This window comes from Melanaphis sacchari, unplaced genomic scaffold (assembly GCF_002803265.2).
Source record: "Melanaphis sacchari strain LSU unplaced genomic scaffold, SCAv2.0 Contig20_pilon_pilon, whole genome shotgun sequence".
NCBI classification, from domain to species: domain Eukaryota; kingdom Metazoa; phylum Arthropoda; class Insecta; order Hemiptera; family Aphididae; genus Melanaphis; species Melanaphis sacchari.
In genome coordinates, this window is record NW_020271042.1 from 7334760 (window position 1) to 7355151 (window position 20392).

At 29.1% G+C, this 20392-nt stretch overlaps 2 protein-coding genes across 6 annotated transcripts in view; both read left to right on the top strand.

Annotated features, from left to right (window-relative positions):
• Nucleotides 1-365, top strand: part of LOC112593666 (paired box protein Pax-6-like) — a 44775-nt gene extending 44410 nt beyond the window's left edge. For 3 of the 4 annotated variants that reach the window (XM_025338172.1, XM_025338171.1, XM_025338170.1), the window contains exon 10: nucleotides 183-365. In XM_025338172.1, coding sequence (XP_025193957.1) covers nucleotides 183-268 — 86 coding nt within the window. In that variant the 3' untranslated portion in view covers nucleotides 269-365. The remainder of the gene's footprint in view (nucleotides 1-182) is intronic. The other variant, XM_025338169.1, reaches the window with a different exon arrangement.
• Nucleotides 366-7664: 7299 nt separating this feature from the next.
• LOC112593562 (ankyrin repeat and sterile alpha motif domain-containing protein 1B) lies at nucleotides 7665-20055 on the top strand. Of its 2 annotated transcripts, XM_025338016.1 has the most exons (16): nucleotides 7668-8372; nucleotides 13828-13908; nucleotides 14127-14283; nucleotides 14722-14867; nucleotides 15701-15823; nucleotides 15894-16126; nucleotides 16190-16364; nucleotides 16424-16634; nucleotides 16697-17263; nucleotides 17343-17511; nucleotides 17573-17833; nucleotides 17903-18048; nucleotides 18246-18695; nucleotides 18807-19076; nucleotides 19167-19469; nucleotides 19557-20055. In XM_025338016.1, exons 1-16 carry the CDS (start codon nucleotides 8269-8271, stop codon nucleotides 19818-19820), a joined length of 3660 nt encoding a protein of 1219 aa, XP_025193801.1. In that variant the 5' UTR covers nucleotides 7668-8268; the 3' UTR covers nucleotides 19821-20055. The 2 variants fall into 2 exon arrangements, with proteins under 2 accessions (XP_025193802.1, XP_025193801.1); XM_025338017.1 differs by lacking the exons at nucleotides 19167-19469; nucleotides 19557-20055 and having other exon boundaries at nucleotides 7665-8372; nucleotides 18246-18621; nucleotides 18807-18981.
• Nucleotides 20056-20392: the final 337 nt, after the last annotated feature.

The following is a 20392-nucleotide window of genomic DNA, read 5'->3' on the forward strand; positions in this document are numbered from 1 at the left end:
GGTAATAGGTAAGTACCTACCTATTAAAATTATGTTACAGACGCTTAAAATTACCAGAAATGTGTGCGTACTTACTTTTAGGAATCGAGGAGTTCTACTAAAATTTATTTTGAATTTGTCAATACCTACATATTTTTTATCATGAGTTTTTTTTTTTAATGTTGATAATTGCGTGTTTTCAGGCGTAATATCTGCAGGAGTATCGGTACCGGTTCAAATACCATTGAGCCAAGCGCCGGAACACACATACTGGTCGAGATTACAGTAAACGGACGAAGTTTACTGCTGACAAGCTTTAAATTATGTACATTACGACGAATGTTCTGCGTGATTTAATTTTTATTTTAATAAACGCGAAAGATTTTTAATTGATGTTTGTACCAATATATGTCCGTACATATTATACATATATATTATATTATATTGTAAGATATTAAATAATTAAGTAATAATTATTGATATTGTATAAATAAATTGATCATTATAAACTTATATTATAACCGCATTAATAATATACAGAACAAAATATGAATCTATATGAATATAAATAAAAATTATATATATACATATATATACATATATATATACATAAACTAGTAGAGAGAGATTTAGTCGTCAGATTTTAATTTTGATTCTAATACAGTTTTTTTTTTTTATACTTTGTTTTAATTTCTCGTATTAGTCTTACTGTGTAAAATTATTAGAGTCTCGCATATCTCTAATAATAATATGTTATTTTTACGATAAATAGATTCTATAGTAGCTAATAAAGTGATCGAATTTTTCTTTTCTTTTTTTTTACTTGTACATTATACAATCTATAATATTTGTATCGCGACATGATCTTGCGATTGTTTACGAAAATTTTGTAAAAAACATATTATCAATAAATGAGAATCATAAATAAATATTGTAAAACCTATGGATTTTGTTTATATACCTATATTTACCTTCATGATAATTATCTACTTAGCAGCATGCATCCTATATGGATGGCTAAATCTTCCCGGAATACAGCACAATGAGCTTTTTGTAGAAGCCGTTTATTTTTGTAAGTAAATATTTTTATACAAATTTTATATGGCTGCTAGAGATAGAGACAAATAAAAAATAGTTGTGAGCGATCTCATCGATTTTATTTGTAATTATTGTTTTTATTATTGATACTCATAAGAGAGCTTCAAATATCAAAGTATTTAGGACATAAAGATATTATTAGACATTGCGACTGGGTTTTAACCGGGATGAAGGTGAAGGTACATGTGCGACGTGCTATATAAAAATATATATATTTATATGATTGTCAAAATTGACGAGTGCAACTCGCAAGAGTGTCTTGGGATTTTATAAAGAGCAAAAAGTTTATTATTTGTCGTTACATAGTACATACAAAAAAAATTTTTGTAAAATATCAACAACACGATTTTGTTTTTTTGGAAGTTTCACCTTTATTTTCGTTGTATAAAGTATTTATATTAATAACTACGGTTAGGGGTGGCTCACTTCCATTTTTTTCTCTGGTAATTTATTTTTTCCAATTTAGATTTTTGAAATTTTTAAGTGCATTATGCGGCAATAGAAAACTTATTTATTTTTTTAAAATGATAAATGATAACCAACCTTCTTACTTAAATTTTGAAACAAGTAATTTTTTTTTTTTTATCTTAATAAAGATATCTAAATAAAAACTCAAACAATTAATTTTTGATTTATTAATTTCTATCTACATACAATATACTATATATAAGTCTTTCGTAGTTCTTAAAAATTGTTATATAAAAATTAATAAAATATATTATGATAACCAGACAATTTTTTCAAATTATAAAATGTTAATATAAAATACGTCATGTTAATTATTAAAAATTCCATATCACCATGCGACCTAAAATATTACAAATGTATTATTATTTTGAATCTATCGCCAATAGTACATAATATGGTTGAAAAATAAAAATTATCTGCTTAAAAAATTACAGAAGAAAGAGTGGTTTTTATTAGAAAAACGGAAATTATTAGTATCGTTACAAGATACTCTTTAATTAGTATAAACAATTTAAGTGCCTATTTGAAAATATAGTTCTTAAGTAAGTATACTTCAAAACTCAGAAATCATTAAATAAATAAGTTATTAAAGGAAACCATGTAGATAAGCCTGCTTGTTGAATTACTTTTTATAATTATTAATTATACATGTCGTAAAAAAAAAAAAAACTCTCAATATAACACAACATAGGTAATGTTGATTACAAAGTTTCACTGTGGTTTTTAATAAGCTTTAAAATCAACAAGTATAGGAACAACAATAAATATAAATGATTTTAAATTTATAGCATTCACAGGTTATTTGGAGTTTCAAAATTATGTTCAGGTATATACTCCGTATACAAAAACGATGATTTGACACCCAATCTTACATATACAAATGTAAACTTTAACGAGTTTTTTATTTACTTATTAATTCGGTGGAATATTGTAAGTCGGTTCAGGTAAATTTATTTGAATTTTGCATGGATAAACTAGTGAAGTAATACAAACTGGGTACATAAGTATTGATGAGGTGCCAGATACTTATTTATATCTCACTACGTAAAAATTTTATAGTAATAATAGCAAGACATTAATTTTATCCAGTGGTATACAGTATCTCAAGAATGTTAAAATACATAGAAAGAAAATACATATAAATAAAATACATAATCTACAGAAGTAGGTATATAAAAAAATTAAAAACTCAGAATTTGAATAAATTCATTACTGCGAAAGAAAACACGGAGGTGAACTCTGTTGATGAAAAACTCTGTACAATTTCATTCACGCGATGAGCAAATAAAATGTCTGCAGTATAGCACCAATTATATAAAAAAGTTATGAATTTATAGGTACGTCAGGTATCATGCTTAATAGGGCGATGACGAGGTTACAAGAAAAATTTTTTATCCGATTGGAAAACAGAATTAAAAAAACAAACCCAAAAGCTATTCGAAACGAAAAGTTTTAAATGCGCGCGCACAGAAGAGAGAGGCTAAAAGATAACGACTAATGAAAATAATGTGAATAGGTACATCGAAAAAAGTTGGAGCGGAGTACGAGAGAGATATTCCATAGGAACGAACGTCGATGAATACCCATAATGCCATAATATATATACAGACAAGAGATAACATAATAGTCAGTGGTGTGTGCGATTATTACTATAGAGCGGCCAGCGGGGAAATACGCAAAACTGTAAAAGAGGCTGCGGAGGGGGTTGTAAAGCTAGCAGTAGTAAAGAGGGAAAAATAAAAACAAAAAGGGAGCAGTATATACGTTTATAATAATAATAATAATAATGATAATATGTATAACCGACCAATGGATATATTTGTAAATATATACATGTGTACATTTTATGTATGGCGTGGGCAGAAAATTAAATATTTTGTTTTTTATTTAACCGTATACAATACAAATATTATTATTGTTGTACCGAGAAAAGATGCCATTGTGTTGAACCGCCGTTCGAAAATAACAAAACAATATACTACATTTGAGTATATACATAGGTACTGTATATAGTGTATTAGTGAAATGTATGTATGGCGTGTTATACTGTTCTACAACAATAATGTTGCGTATATAGTTTATAGTGTAATGAAACAATACGTTTTGTATTAAATACTGCAACGTAAAAAAATCAAATCAAAATGATTTTACATATTTTCATAAACATTAAAGACGCTATTACTATAATGACAACGGCGCAGTACAATATAATAATAATAACAACGAATATAATAAAACTGCACACTGTTTTCTTTTCCTTTTTCTTTTATACATTTTAAATCTTTGAAATAATATATTATAGGGGCATAATACAATTTCAACTATATACTAATATTAATAATGAATCAATATACTCGTGGCTAGATTATATGAAAGCAAATAATTACATAAAATCATTTACTAGATTTTTCACTGTACTGAAATTATTCAGTGTAATACTAGTTATGAGTTGTTCCTGCAAACGGATATTTTTTAAATTAACAATAAAAAAATAATAACTTAAGGAGTACTATACAATAAGATCGACTTAATAGTTTATTATTAATGTTTATTGAACCAAAACTAACATCTTGTATTAATATTGACATGGTGATTGACGAATTCAAAAGTATGGGAAATAGGAGCTGAGTTCATTTATAATCCTTTAATTAAAATTATTATATAATTAAGTTTATATAACATTATGTATAAATAATATTTTGTTCATTAAACTGAGTTTTTAAAAATTTTTTTTTGTATTGTGTTTTCTTCTTTTTATATATAATTGTATTTATATCATTTTATTTTTAACTTCAAAAATATATGTCTAGAAATTATCACATTAATGTTGTGTCTGTATACAATTTGATTCTATTATACACAGATAAAGTTTTTAATTTACAATTAAGATGTGTTAAAAAAAAAAAAAATAGGAGCAATGTCCAAATATTGGGGCATTAATTGTTCTAAGCTCGACCGAAAATTATATTAAATATTATTTTATTAAAATTGAATGTTGGCCCTATTAGGCCTATTACCAGATACAATAATAAAAAATATTTAAAATAGTGGCCCAATCACCGAGTTTACCTATTATAAATGTATAACAGAAGTAGCCCAATTACCATATACTTTTTTGAAAAAAGGTTTATAGTGGCCCAATTCTTGAGCGCTCAATGATATGATTCTGCTGCATTTGTAGTCATTGCAATGCATTCATTATCCAGAATTTTGATTAAGATTAAACGTTTGGAGTTTTTCATCGATAAAGTTTTAAATTTAATATCTATTATTTATCTACTGTTTAATATCTATCTATTTATTAACCATGGTATACAGGTACCTATAGGATTTTGGTGCTTTCGTACAATATGACTTTTTTTCTTATTTTATTTTGACGCTTTTGTCTCCACCATTCACCAATATATTTTAACTCTAATTTTAACCTCCTACTAACGACCACGGATAAAAGGTATGTTATGTGTAAAAACATAATTTTGACTCAACATATTATTATTTAAACTAATGAAAAATGCCAAGTTGCTATAATTAATTTTTAACTAATTATGTAAATATAAGTTAATTCAAATATAAACTAACACGTTGAGTTTAAAAGCTAAAAAATAAATTAAAATTTCAACTGGTAAATAGTGTCAATACTTTTATTTGCTATTAAATAGGTATAATATAGGTACAATATATCCTTCGGGTTTTTATCTTCGAAATTTTATTAATTCTTTTTATATCAATGATGATTCATTCTCATTATTTTTACGTTAATAATCAAGATATTGAATGTTTTAAAGATAACATTAATACTTATTAAACTCGAGCACATTAAATACAATTACTAAATTGCTGCATCATTGTATAATTTATGCTATATAAATTATAAACATATTAAATTGGATATACGATATACTTCATTTTAAATCTACAATGATGACAACTCATCCATTTGGTACCTAATAGACAATAATTACTAAAATATGTAAGTACGCAATACATAATAATAGTTTAAAGAAATTTGATTGTATATGTTAAATTTTAATGGAATTAAAAAGTTTGTAAATTAATTATTTTATCCTAAATTGAGTATGGCCAAGTGAGTATATTTACTATTCATTAAAATGTAAAGTACTCAATTGTTCAATTGTTATAATATTATTTTAAGAAAGTTTTCGTATTTATATATGCGAAAAATATCAAACATTTAAATTGTTATACCTAATGGTTAATTTTATAATATAGTTTAAATTTTCAAGAAATTAAGAATGTTATAAATAATACCATTGAATATATATATATTATAGTATATATACTCAATGATAATACTAATAACTATCTGCCTATCTCTGTGCACCTGTAAATGACTAATCTATGTTTCTATGTGATTCAAATTTTGTTCAACTTTGTTTGATTTAATACTAATGATGTTCAAAAATTAAAAAACAAAAAAAGACTGTGTGTAATAATTTATATTTAAATAATGATATGCACATTATTCAATAATAAATTAAAAATATTAATTAATTACTAAAGTTATTGAAGAAAGTCAGACCTTTATACCTGTCCATAATGGCAAACTTATTATTGATATGAAGAACGTTAATCAAGACGTCCATAAAATAACATGTTGCCATATCTAAACAACCGAACTGTAATCGAACAAAATAAAAAGGGATTATAGCTGTACAGATAGCTGATATTGAGCGCAACATTAAATAAGTGGTTTTGGTCAAATATAACAAAAATATCTAAAATGCATTCTATTATGATGACTATTTTATTTTTTTACAACCAACGGCAATCCTATACAAACAAAATAATAATTGTTTTTCATGATCCGACAAAGACCCGCGTAAACCCCTCTTCAAAATGCGAATCTTACAAAATCTCTTCTTAGCATTTAGTGTGCACTTGCATTATAAAATAAGAACACTTTCAAAATATCGAGTCACTATCTATTTTAGTTTATACTCTACACGTTGATTTTCTGTCAATCAGGACAATCCGAGGATTATACATTTATACGTACCTATAGATTGTATCTTATATTCCGATAAATTATAATATGTTATACCTACTATTTATAAGTCAATTAAAATTTAATAATTGACTAAAATTAAAAATATTTTTATTAATAATTCATAATAATGTAATTTTACTTAAGTGCATGTCAAAGTAAATGAATTTATATTTTTTTCGTAATTCTGTAAATTCTTGAAATAATTATAATAATTTTTTTCCGTGCATCGTTACCTATTGCTGTCTGTAATAGGTATAAATATGAATATATGATTATACTTTATATTATGCTATAAAATAGTATACTTGTACATACCAAACGTTAATTATCACTAATAAGTACATATTGTAAACATTGGAAACAAACATTTCAATGCAATTATTTTGATACACAACAATCACTCTGTCTGGTTCAATGCTACAAATCGGTACCTAGTCGGTGATCAGTAGGCACACACATTTACAAAATTTGCACTACCTAATTTTCCTACAACTTAGAAGACGGAGAATTGCTCGTCGTATTCACGAACACGGAATGTTGACGACCTAAATCGGCGATAGGTACCTATGTTTGGGAAATCATTACTGGACGTACGAAAAAATATGACTCATCGCCGTTTTTTTTGTTAACCACGACTAATAAAAGCATACTGCAAATGTACAATTCAATAGGTATTCATGTCATTATGTAAACACACACACACCTCTCGCACGCCCGTCAGCCTTGTTGACTGTTCAAGTCTGGTTAACGATAGTGCGTTGTCGCTGGCCAAAGTTCGAGAGTCCGAACGATTCGGATCTAGTGACGTTATAGTTTGTTAAGTGTAACAACCCGTCACCCGATTAAACGAGTGTGACTTGCACAGATGCACGTCACTACTCACCACTAACGACCATCCGACGCATTCAATAATGTCTGTCACTACCCATCTCAGTCGCATCACTCGTTTACTGGTATGACGACGTGACCACGATTACGGTTAATATTGTCCAGTCGGCAACACTGATGTCGTCGGTACAAACCGTGTGCGCGGACTGCACTGTAACATCGTAGGCGGGGAACAGTCGTGAATACGCTCGGTGTCGCGTGGCGGTGGCGGTGTCGTAGCGCCCGTACGGAATTATTATCATCGTCGCAAAAATAAAAATAACAATAATATTGATACGGCGATCGCCGCCACACTGCACTTCCACCGGAACTAATAATAAGACGTGGGCGGACGGCCGACTGTATTTTCGGCACGTTTTATCGCATCCGTTTATTGTCCACCAAACACCGCCAAAGTCCTGTTAATCTCGACGTCGTCGGATCGGGTTTTGCGTACATTTCTGTTATCGATTCCGCTGCGGCGGCGGCGGCTCGAGCAGCAGCTGACCGACTGGGAGTGACGCACCGCGCGCGGCCACCCCACCACGGCACCGACGGTGCGGCTCCTTGCGATCGATCGGCGACCGTGTTTGTGTTATGGTCCGCTTACGGTGTGTGTGTGTGTGTGTGCGCGCGCGCTTGTTCGTGTGTGATAATAATATCGTAACGAGACGGTGAAGTGCCAGCGTAAAAGATAAAACGGAACACGATGACCGGTGACAAAATCGCGGACACGGTACGGTCCGGGTGTACGACTGTGCCCGACATTCGGTCGGCGATTGTCGTAAACGCGTGAACGACGACACGACAGCGGAGGCAGCTTAGGGCAGGGACTTTCGGCGGCCAGGATGGGCAAGGACCACGACCTGGTGATTGCAGCCAAGACCGGCAATCTCAACGCCGTGGAGAAGATACTAGTGCAAAAGGCCAAGAGAACGGGACCACTGGCCAGGTGAGATGATAATTAATAGGTAGTAAACAATATTCACCGAGATATTCGCCTACTAGAAAATTTAATAGGTAGTCTTGAAGCTTAATAAATATTGAAAATAACGACGAAAACTCTTTAAAGTATTAGACATACGCCGTATGGTGACGGCACAATGTTATAAACTAATGACTCAATAATATTCATATTTGATCGTGATGGTCGTAGGCCAATACTTTGTTATGGTTCGCTGTGATAATTATGACAATAACATTAGGTAACTCGTAGGTGGAGGTATCGCCGTTTCATTTATAGCCATTGTAATCTATTCGTGCTTTACACATGTTTGCTTATATATTTATTTTATATACGATAGTCGTCGTTGAAACTTCCTCGATTAAAACGACTGTTGCTCTGTGCACGAATTTTAGAACCTTGTTCTGGAATTAATAAAATTGAGTGATAAATATTCGTGAAAAAAAAAGTTGCAAAATTCTGATAAGTGAGGGGGCCTAAGTACGTTCCTCGTTTTATGTCCCGATAAATTGAAACCAAGGAAAAATAAACTTACGATATGTGACTACGAAATCTGATCGTTTCTTTTTTCTCCTTCGATCTATGCCTTCTGATAATTTGATAAAAATAATGTTGTTAATCGTACCGATTGAAAAAATGAAAATACTCGACATTCAACCAATAGTTACTTAAATGATATAATACCTATTATATATTCTATATATACATTTTAACCCTAAATATTCCTCATCACTTCACTCGTTTTACCATCTCGTCCCCCTCCCTTCTATCCAGACCCTAACATTTTACCGCGTTTAAAAACCCCTGTTTCACACTCGTCAGCCACATAATGAATCAAAAAGCTATTGTGTAAAACGTTAAGCATCATATTGTTATAATTTAAGTTAAAGTGACGTTGTAAAATTAATCGTTATTATTAAAATATATGATTCACTAATGTTTAATAATTCATCATAGGTATTGATAAATAACTAAATTGATAATTCTTTATTTACACTACATTCCGATGTAATTGGTATTTTAATAAACTTCAAAAATGTTTTGAAACTATTATATTATCTAGTAAATTTTATGGATTTTAAACTAACTAGGCATCTTACATAAATACACTTTAAATATCAGGATCAACAAGTATAAAAGTATTGAATCGTCAATCTATAAATTAACTGTAAAATACTATAAATTATTTTACGATCTATTTATGTTGCACGAATACGTCATCAACAGTTATACACAGTAAAATATTTCACTGAACGATATCATGTTTATGTTTATGTTTATAATATCATTACATTCTTCAGATATTAACTATGGTTAAATCAACAGATTGATATTTGACCTCAATTTAAAAGTTCAACATCTTCAACTAATAAACGATCTACTTAAAATTATTTATGGTTGTTACTCGTTATTAGTATTTTAGTTGTATCAGTAAACACCGTTGACGAAACAAACTATTAGAAATCTTTAAAACATAAAAACATGATAGGTAAAACATTGACTCTCCCATCATAATATTCTGTCATCATACGCCTACGTCATAATAATATTATGTGTGCACTGTTAGTTGTAGTTTATTCACATATGTTGTTTAGACAAATTCTTAAACCGCGTTATAACATACAAAATCTTGGCACTCTATATTCCACAGATTTAAAATTAAACATTTTAATGAAATTACAAGGAACTAGGCCGAGTTAATGAAGTGACATATTTTTTTAACCTTAGCATATTATAATTTTTATATTTTTATCGTAACAATACAAATTATTGCTACTCATTAAAATAAATTGTGTCTGAAAACCCTTTTTCTATAGTAGTTTATAAGCTCTTTGAGAGTCTTTGATAGCTAATATACTAGTGAATCTAATTTGTATTTTGGCGTGTCAAAAATAAAAATTTCTCTGTAATTTTTAAAACAACTGTGAAAAAAAATGCTGTACGTTACAGTATAGATTTTGACTATCGAGTATATCTATCTCATTATTAAATTGGGCACTGTAATAGATATTTTAAACTTTAACTTAATGATAAATTAATGGTATACGATAAAAAAAATTTTTAATGAAGATTTTCAACTTTTTGGTAACCAAAGATACTAATTAATTTGTATAACATTACAACTTTAATAAATATTAATAGTTTTTTGATTTTGTTTTTCCCGATTATTTAAAAAAGTTCTAAGAATTATCTACATTTTACCCACCAAAGTGTAAACTACATCAATTAAATGTCACAAAAATGTGTGTAGAATTTTTAATTTTATTATTAATTTAATTGTCTGATAACCATGGTTACTAAAAAGTGAAGCTGTCTCTTCTCAGGTTAAGCAACAATTATTTATTATTGAATTGAAATTTAACACAACTAAACCCATTACAGTAACTTAACCAAAATACAAGGTACACTTGAAACTTATACTAATTGTACTGGAGTGAGTATATTCCCTAATTTACGAAGATATTTTTACTATTAATAATTTTTTGAACAAACCCTATAGCATTTGATATTTTTAAACTTTTGAAGATCATTAATCGCAATTATCACTCTGTGAATAAAAAAAAAAGGTTATAATTATATACTCACCCTAAAAGCATATCCTATATCACGTGTTGAAATTAAATTCACATGTAAAATTTTATTTTTTAGCATATCGGCTTAATTTTTAGATTATATATAAACAATAATAAATTAATATGTTTAGCCTCTATATTAACATAAGTATTAAATTTAATCATTATTGATTGAATATTTTAATTTAACCCTATAATTACAATTCGTAAATAAATAATCTAAACTAATCTAGACTCTAGTACAATAAAATTAAAAGCAAAGGTGAAAATTAAAAATTATTAAAAGTTCTTAATTACCTATTACGTTAAATAAAAAAAAATACTTGAACCATACTATAATGACATGCATATACTGAAATATGAAAAGCTTAAGAAATCTCATTTAATGAATGCAATTAAAAGAATAATTAATACAACTTGAATATGAAAGTATTGGGAAAATTGTATTACTTTTAAGTTTTTTAATACTAATTTATTGTTCTAAAGAAAAATCTAATAAAACCAGATAAATCAAATTCAAAGAAAGAATAAAATAAATGACCTTTGATGTTGGTAGAATAATTTATTTATTTTTAATGAATGTCCTTTATAGTGGCGTTTAAATTTTTTAACTAACGTCAAATGGAACTTACTAAACTAATGTTTATAGAAGGCTTTAGTTGCATTCGATTGAATGACTTATAATTTAATAAATTGTATTTGTAGTTTATTATCATTCTTAACTTCATATGCCATATTATGATGTGAAAATTTATTATTATATGTATACTTAAGTGACTAGTAAAATAAGTACTTTTTGTAAAATTGAATCATTGACAGTTTTTAACAGTTTGCCGATAAATATGTTTTGTGAGACGTGTAATTAGTGTAATATATCTAATGGAGTTTATTACTTATTAGTTATTACTTATTATCGATATCGTAAAATATTTCCACTGGGACTTTACTTCCCATATGTGTACACACTCGCACAAAGAAAGTAGTTACAAACACAATATAAACACAAATTAATAACTGTTAATAACGCACTTTCAACCTACAACCACTGTTGTGCTATATAAAACAAACAAACAATGAATAATAACTGATTATTTTTGTAATATAATATTATACATACTTACGATCGTGTACGAATACGATAGTACATTACGTATTATTTAGTACACATGAGAAGGAAGTCAAGCAATCTATGGCCCATCCTATATAGCCTATTCATAGTTTCTGTTGGGTTAAAGTACCATTAATAATAATAAGATGCAGGCATGCAACGATGTGTATATATCTATTGTACTATTTTATAATATTTATTTTTGCAGCAAAGAATTTTTTTTATTTACAACGTTAACATTTAATTACTAAATTTAAGGAGATATATTAAAATATAGTTTGAAATATCTAAGTTTTTATTTTCTCCACGTTAAACATAGATACTTATATTTTATTTTATTCAAGATGACGTTACACCCGCATACAATGTCTCCCTTATAAATCCATACCGTATCAAATTGTTCGATCAGAATAATCCATTTCACTCTGTCATGTTTACCTAATATTTAAGTGAACTTACTTATTATCAAATTTAAAAGCAAGAATATAAACTAGTGAACCTCATAGGTATTTTTATATTTTTATTTTAAAGTGAGTTATGAGCATTTTAAAAATCTAAATTGTTACATTTTAAAGTGTTCATAACTCACTTTAAAATAAAAATATAAACAAAAATCTTAAGAGATTTGCTATTTTATATTCTTGTTTTTAAATTTAATAATAGGTAAATTCACTTAAATATTAAGCATGACAGAGTTAAATGGATTATTCTGATCGAACAATTTGGTATGCTACGCGTTTGTAAGACGGAGAAATCACATGCGGATATAGCGCACTCTTAACGTCTTTAAACATGACTCATAGATGAGATTTTTATCAAAGGATGAAAAACAAAAATTTATTTCAAAGGATTTACTATTTAGTAAAATATAACATTAAAAGATTGTACATCTGTACCAACAATTTTAAATTATTATATTAATTGTAGATGAGGTTAAATAATTATAGTATTCATTATTTAATATTCACTAATAAATAATAATTGTATTTAGAATTTTTATAATTTAACAAGAATTAAACAAAAATACCGTTTTCTGTTTGGTATGTTGTGAAATTGATTCATAATAACCCAAATTTAAAAATTAAATTTTTCCAAAAGTCGAAGAAAACTTTTTAAAAAGCTAATTGTTTGATTACACGTCATATTTGCTTACTTATACTCATTGCATCATACATCTATAAAATTAACCAATAAAAAAAATATATTAAACTTATTTTTAAAATATTGGAATTGAGCTATTGTTCTTATTAGTGAATAATAATTGTTTTTTTTTTTTTTTTTTTTTTTTTGTTACTATTGAAATATATACTAACTTTGATAAGAACATTTTTTTATCGTCAAGCTAAATCTTTTGAAATATTTATAAATTGATTTATAATTCATAAATTAGTTTTCATCTTTCTAGATAATTACTAAACTAAATTATTATGTGACTGCTTTATTAAAAAATTTAAATGTTATATTATATCAAATTATTAAATATAATTCTTTATTTATATAGTATTGTTTTGACAACTTAATTTTTATAATTACCTTGGAATGCGTTGATCTATATTTATCTATTGTAGGAAACATCTGACCATTGTTTTTAATTAATAATTTATATAAATATGTGTACAGGAATACATTATATTAGAGTTATATACTCAGCAAGAAGCCGATTGCAATATAGTTTTTATTATAGGCATAGACTTTTTATTATATGGGGATAATACCTATTTAATATATTAATAATAACTATAATTTATTTTTATTTGTTTAGTTTGAGAAGAGGCGCTGGTGTAAATACTCAAGACCAAACTGGCTTTACTGCATTGCACCATGCTTCATTAAATGCATACAAGTAAGTGATTATTTTTATTAACCAATAATCATAAGTGTAACTTAATATTATTAATATTATACAAATAAAATTTTCTATATTTGAAGCATACAAATTAATAGTGTAAAAATAACATTATAATGGAAAAACAAACATAAGAGATGTATTACAACTATACATTATGTAGGTTCAATAAATTTAAATTCAAAAAAGGTTTATGCATTTTGTTCTATTGTCAGGGAAATTGTTCAACTTCTTTTATGTAATGAAGCATCAACAAATGTAGTTGATCATAAAGGCGCTGCTCCACTACACTACGCTGCATGGAGAGGCAATGTTGACATAGTCCGCTTGTTGCTCTGCCACGGGCCGTCAATACCCAATGTCAATCATATGGTAATTTTCGAATCCTAAATTTATTGGAAACACGAGCGTCCACAGATATAATATGCACTATGCAGGGTATGCATTACAAAAAGTTGGGCGCCATTGCTTAAAAAAAAAAAAAACATAGTTAATTTTAGGTATATTACAATTTATTGTCATCATAGAATTTATATTTATTGCGCAATATTCAAATCGATATTTTATCAGAATTAGTTTCAGTTTCAGCTACAAGTTCTTTGATGTTAATTTCTAAGCCTATTTTTTGAAAACAATATTTTTAATTTATCAATAATGAGTAGTTAAAGGAAAAAATTATTTTAACCGGATCTATATAGAATCGTTTAACAAAGTCGTAGTGGCATATCCTGTACACCTCGTGCGTACGCTTATGATCGGAAATATGTTTTGACGAGACTTAAGAGTATGTTTTTTAAATAATATGTTAAGACAAAAAATCGAGAAACTCCGTTACATTGTGCAGCCGAACACGGTCATTCAGGCGTGGTCGTACTACTCCTAGAACATGGTGCTGATCCTACTATAAGAAACCACAAACACGAAACTCCTTTAGACTTATGCGCACAATATGGAAGGTAGGAATTATTGATAAATATTAATATTATCGATTTTATACAAAGTAGAAACTAAAAATAATTAGCCCTATAATGAAAATATACATAAATTTAATTTAGTTTCTCTATTATTTGTATACATATATACCTAACTTATAAATAGGGCTAGGAAGTTTATGACCTTAAAAACATTAAAAATGACCTAAAAAAAAATATGTAAATATGATTTAAAAATTACCTAAAAAAATTATAAATTTTTGTTTTAAACTAGTAAAAATATATTATTATTATTTTTTTTTTTTTTAAAGAATAGTAATAATAATAAAAATTATTCAAAATTATTACATTGTACTATTAAAGCACATTTTATATTGTCAAAATTAAAAATGATAGCTAGCAATTGTTGCCTTATTTTAACAAATCTTTATCTTTACCTACCCGCGTATATAACTTGTGTAAAATATTTTTTTATTTTATAAAATATAAATTTTATGTAGATACGTATATATAGTCTGTGTAAAACAAAAAATATGCATGTAAAGATGTTAATTGACAAAATTTAATCATAAATACAAGAAATTGAACTAAAAAGGAAAGTAGGTCCTAAAAATAACAAAAAATGACTTAAAAAGTCAAAAAATTCAAAAAAATTGCAAAATAAAAATTAGTTATTTAGATTCACATGTTCATAAAACACGTTTGTAGCCAGGAGAGCATCATCTATAAGTTCCAAAAAAAAAAAAAAATGCAAAATGCATGAACTTCCAAGCCCTTCTTATAAATATGTGTGTGTGTAAACTCAATGTTTCAACCTATTTAACTCGGTTTTTATTAATGGCATTTATTGTGAACAGACTAGAGACAGTAGAACTAATTATTACCAAACGACCAGAACTGATAAGATCGTACAATTCACGTGCGGCAGGTATAATGTTTGCTCACACTCCTTTACATTTAGCAAGCCGAAATGGCCACAAGTAAGGTTTTTTAATTTATTAATATTAATTAGAATGCATTAAATAACAAAATATGAATAAATGCAATTAGGACTGTAGTAGAGTTACTATTATCAGCTGGCATGGACGTTAATGTTCGTACCGGTAGCGGCACTGCACTTCACGAAGCTGCTCAGTGTGGCAAGACTGAAGTAGCAAGAACACTACTTGATCACGGAATTAATACCCACATACGGGACATCCATAGGCGTACAGTAGAAGATCTTTTAAAACAATTTCCACCCAAAGCTGGTCCTGCCGTAGAAATAACAGCCATGTTACAAAGTATGCAGAAGCTTAAACTTTTTAGTTCCAACTCTATAAAAAAAATTTGTATTTATTTTTAAGACCACCAATTTAATAATAACAATGAAAGTGATATGGAAACCGAAAGGAGGAGTGAAAATGGTGATATGGTACCCATACCTCTATTAAATAGTCCTTATGAAAATATGTTATCACCTAGTCCTTCTCCCACTCGCTGGGAAAAACACAAAAATCGTCGTGTATCGGAATCTTCGGCGTAAGTTTATTACCAATTTGTTTTAAATATTGAAGTTTTTTAAATTATTATAATCGTAGGATTTCCGATGGAAATTACCATTCAGGCCGTTGGTACAAAAATGAGCCTACTCCACTCTCTAGGTCCTTAATAGAATCTAGTTTTCTCTCGGGTCCTGAACTAGACACTGTAAGTATAAGTTCTTCAACAACTTCTAGTGGTCATAGACCTATATCTTCTTCAATATATTTACCAATGGGTCCATTGAATCCTAGTGCACCTAATATTTCTGTAAGTTGTTTTTTTTATTTTATTCTAAGTTCTGTATGTTATGAGTAGTAAATATTTTTTAGCCTGTGGCATCTAAAAGACTAACACCTGCAGCTGATTCCCCGTCTCGAGTGTCCGCAAACAGCAGTAGTGGGCCTTATGAGTATTTATACCATGCCACTTCTGGCTCACCTTTGTCTGATCAAAGTCGTCGAGGAGAAGTGTTACGCCGAGAAAAGTCAGCTGACCAATATGTTGAAATGAAACTACGACCAACTTCAGGCGAAGAGCCTGTGGCGTTAACTTCAATTTACCAAAATGTCCCAATTCGTACAACCAACCCCCGGCGAAAGCTCAAACGTCACGATAAAGATCCAGGTGCAATTTTATCACGGGGTGGTTTACAATTCAAACGTGTTGAACTAGAACCTGCTACAACTAACCAGGTCATTGTGTCCGACCATAATGGTTTTATTACTACTACTATTTCATCGTCCAGAGAAAGTTTACTTGATGGCGACGATACGCCTTCAGCTGACTGGCCTCTAAGCCCCACACATTATCATCAACCTCCTACCCCTGATCATCCACCGCCATCGCCATTGCAAGCTGAACGTAGCATACACGCTAGAATACGACCACTTAGTCAAGTAACGTTCATTTTCATTTATTATAGATAAAAAAATTATAAATTATTAAAAAAAAACAATCTATAATTGGGTTATTTAGATTTATAGTAATCTAAAAAGAAAATCAAAAGATATGGAAACAGAAATCGAAGAAGATTTATTAGTGATTACTTGGGTGCCTGAGCCTCATGCATTGTTGACTGATAAAAGTGTGTCTACTTCTGAAGAAACTGCTGTAGAAGAATTTGTAGGAGATGCGACCTTTGCAGGTTGGATAATTAAAAAAATAATTTGATATTAATGTTTTTTCAAACAAATAAATTTAAACAGGATTACTGAGAGGATCAATCAATAGTAATAGAGCCGAAAGACCAAAAACTCTACGTAAATTACGTACAGTATATGACCCTCCAGTTATAGCTCAATCGCCTGGTTCCGCAGAAGATCAGTCAAAAAGTTCTACTATGTTGAGCCCATTTGACGAACAAGAGGAATGGGCTAAAATATCTGATTTGATAACAAATCTAGGAGGCGGAAATGCTAAGGAATCTATGTGTAATGAGCTTGAAAAAGAATTCCAAGTCAGACTAGGTAGTCTTACTGTTTTTTTTTTTTTTATTATTATTCAATTTTATTTTAATATTTGGAATATTATTTTAGGATTAAATAGATCAGATAGTAAAGAAAAATCTCGAATAAATTGCAATGATAGTCCATTAACGGTGGAATCATGGTTATTTGGATTAGGTTTCCAGGACTTTGTTAATGCATTCATTGAATTTGGCTACGATAATTTGGATTTTATTGTAAGTATATCATAAATGTACCTTAAAATTTAAAATTCATTTAATATTTTATTGTTTTGAAATTTTTAATTACAAGTATTTTATTTTATTTATTGAAATTTCAATTAATGGATATATCATTTTCATAACTTATAAATATGTCCATAGAAGTTATTTTGTATAAAATATTTATTTATGAAATTATATTTATTTTGTAGTGTGGCGTATTAGTAGAATCAGATTTAAAAGACATGGGTATTGAAAACGAAACCGATCGAGCAAAGATTTTAGATTCTGTTAACGATTTACCATGCTTAGTAAAAGAGTTCTGGTCAAAGCGCTATACCAAAGATACGTCTAAAGCTAAAAGTAAATCCATTGCCGATTTAGATCAAGTTGATGATGAAGAAGACGCTAAACAGATGGAAGAATGGCTGACTAGCATTGGGCTGTCTTGCTACATAAATACGTTCCGCAAACACTTATATACAGATCTTGAGCGAATAGCAAGGATTTGGGAAGTGGAACTCACAGCGGTGCTAGAAATCACCAAACCCGGCCATAGAAGAAGAATACTGTCGTCTGTCGATAACAGTAAGTCTCAGTTACATCAAGCTGTTTCTGTCGGTGATGGTTTAAACGATATTGGAAACGATCTCAGGCAATTGGTGAGTTTCCATAAACTTGATGGTTGTAATGTTTTGTTGAATGTAACATTAGGCACCTATAGTTGTATTAATTTCCTATAATTTTAACATATGCATGATATTATGTTGCAGAAAAACAATATTCAGTCACTCAAGGAAAAAGTTGGTTCAAAACATTCAGTTCACGTGGCGTCCGGCACTGCTACCCTCCGGCATAATCCTAAAAAGTCTAGACATGCCCCTCTTCCACCACCATTACAAAACTTTTCTAATCGCAACAACAATGACCTAATAATCAGAGGACCTTCAGAACTCCTTTTTGGCGTTCCTTCTACACTAATAACACAGTGGAGACACCAGCCAGCTGCGCTTGTTTCTGGAAATGTCAAGTATATAGCGTCAGTAAGTCTCGAATAAAATACAAAATAAGCAGCTTGGTCATAATTATTGATATATAGAAAAACAACGTAGTTTATATATTTTATATTCTAGTATTTGGGTTCCACCGAAGTAAAAGAACCTAGAGGCACGGAGTCAACTAAACAGTCTATTCAAAAACTTAAACACGCCGTAGCCAATGGCGCCCAACGGACTTTGCCAGAAGTGGCGTTAGTAATATCATACCGAGGTGTTCGGTTTATGGACCCCATGTCGGGTAGTTTAGTGTGCGAGCATGAAATTCGGAATATAGATTGTGCATGTCAAGACGCAGATGATTTAAATCATTTTGCATATATCACAAAAGATCATCACACTAGCTCACACTATAGTCACGTTTTCAGTGTGTCTTCTATGGTGAGACGATTTTTGATTATCGAATTTGTAATTAAATTTTTATTTCTGACAATGTATGTAAAATTGATTATCTGTTCTTTATTATAGGACCAAGCGACTGAAATTATCTTGACGCTAGGTCAAGCGTTTGAAGTTGCTTATCAAATGGCTCTCAAAAGTCAGACCAGCGTGGGCAATCGGAACGGTAATAATGGTCACACTAGATCGCACTCGGCCAACCACATGTTGCCGAACATGATCACCGGTACTCGAGACGGCCGGAGCAGTTCCCATCAGCACGCTAGATCACATTCCGTGAACGAGATCAAAGTAAATGGTATTCAAAAAGGCGAGTCAAACGAAAAGTCTTAATATTAATCGTTAAAATATATATATATATATATTATACATTTAGAAATTTCAGCATAACATTATTGAGTTCAAACAGTTACCAAATATTTTCCAATGCGTTCGTTTATAAATATATATATATATATATATATATGTATATGCGTAGCATAAATAACAAAATTTTTTTCTTTCAAAATGCTCAATATTAAAGCAACATTACATGCTTGATACTCTTTTTATAAAAAAATTTAATGTAGCGAGCAATTTTTTTTTTAAATATTTATTATTTTTTTTTTTTTTTTAACGTAAATGAGTTATAAAAATAAGTTTTGTTGTTTATAATATCAGATTTTATGATATTTATTCATATCTCGTATTCTCTCGTAGATCGTTAGAAAATTTTAGCCTAATACTTCTTATTTATAATTAATTCATATTTTATTAATAATCTTAACTTCAAGGTTCACTAACTTAATATTATTAGATAGGTGCTAAGATCATACTGCTTAAGGCAGGCGTTCCTATTCGACTTAATGATACAATGCATCAGGCATAAAAAAAAAAAAAAAATCGAGGCCAAATTTGTTTTTACA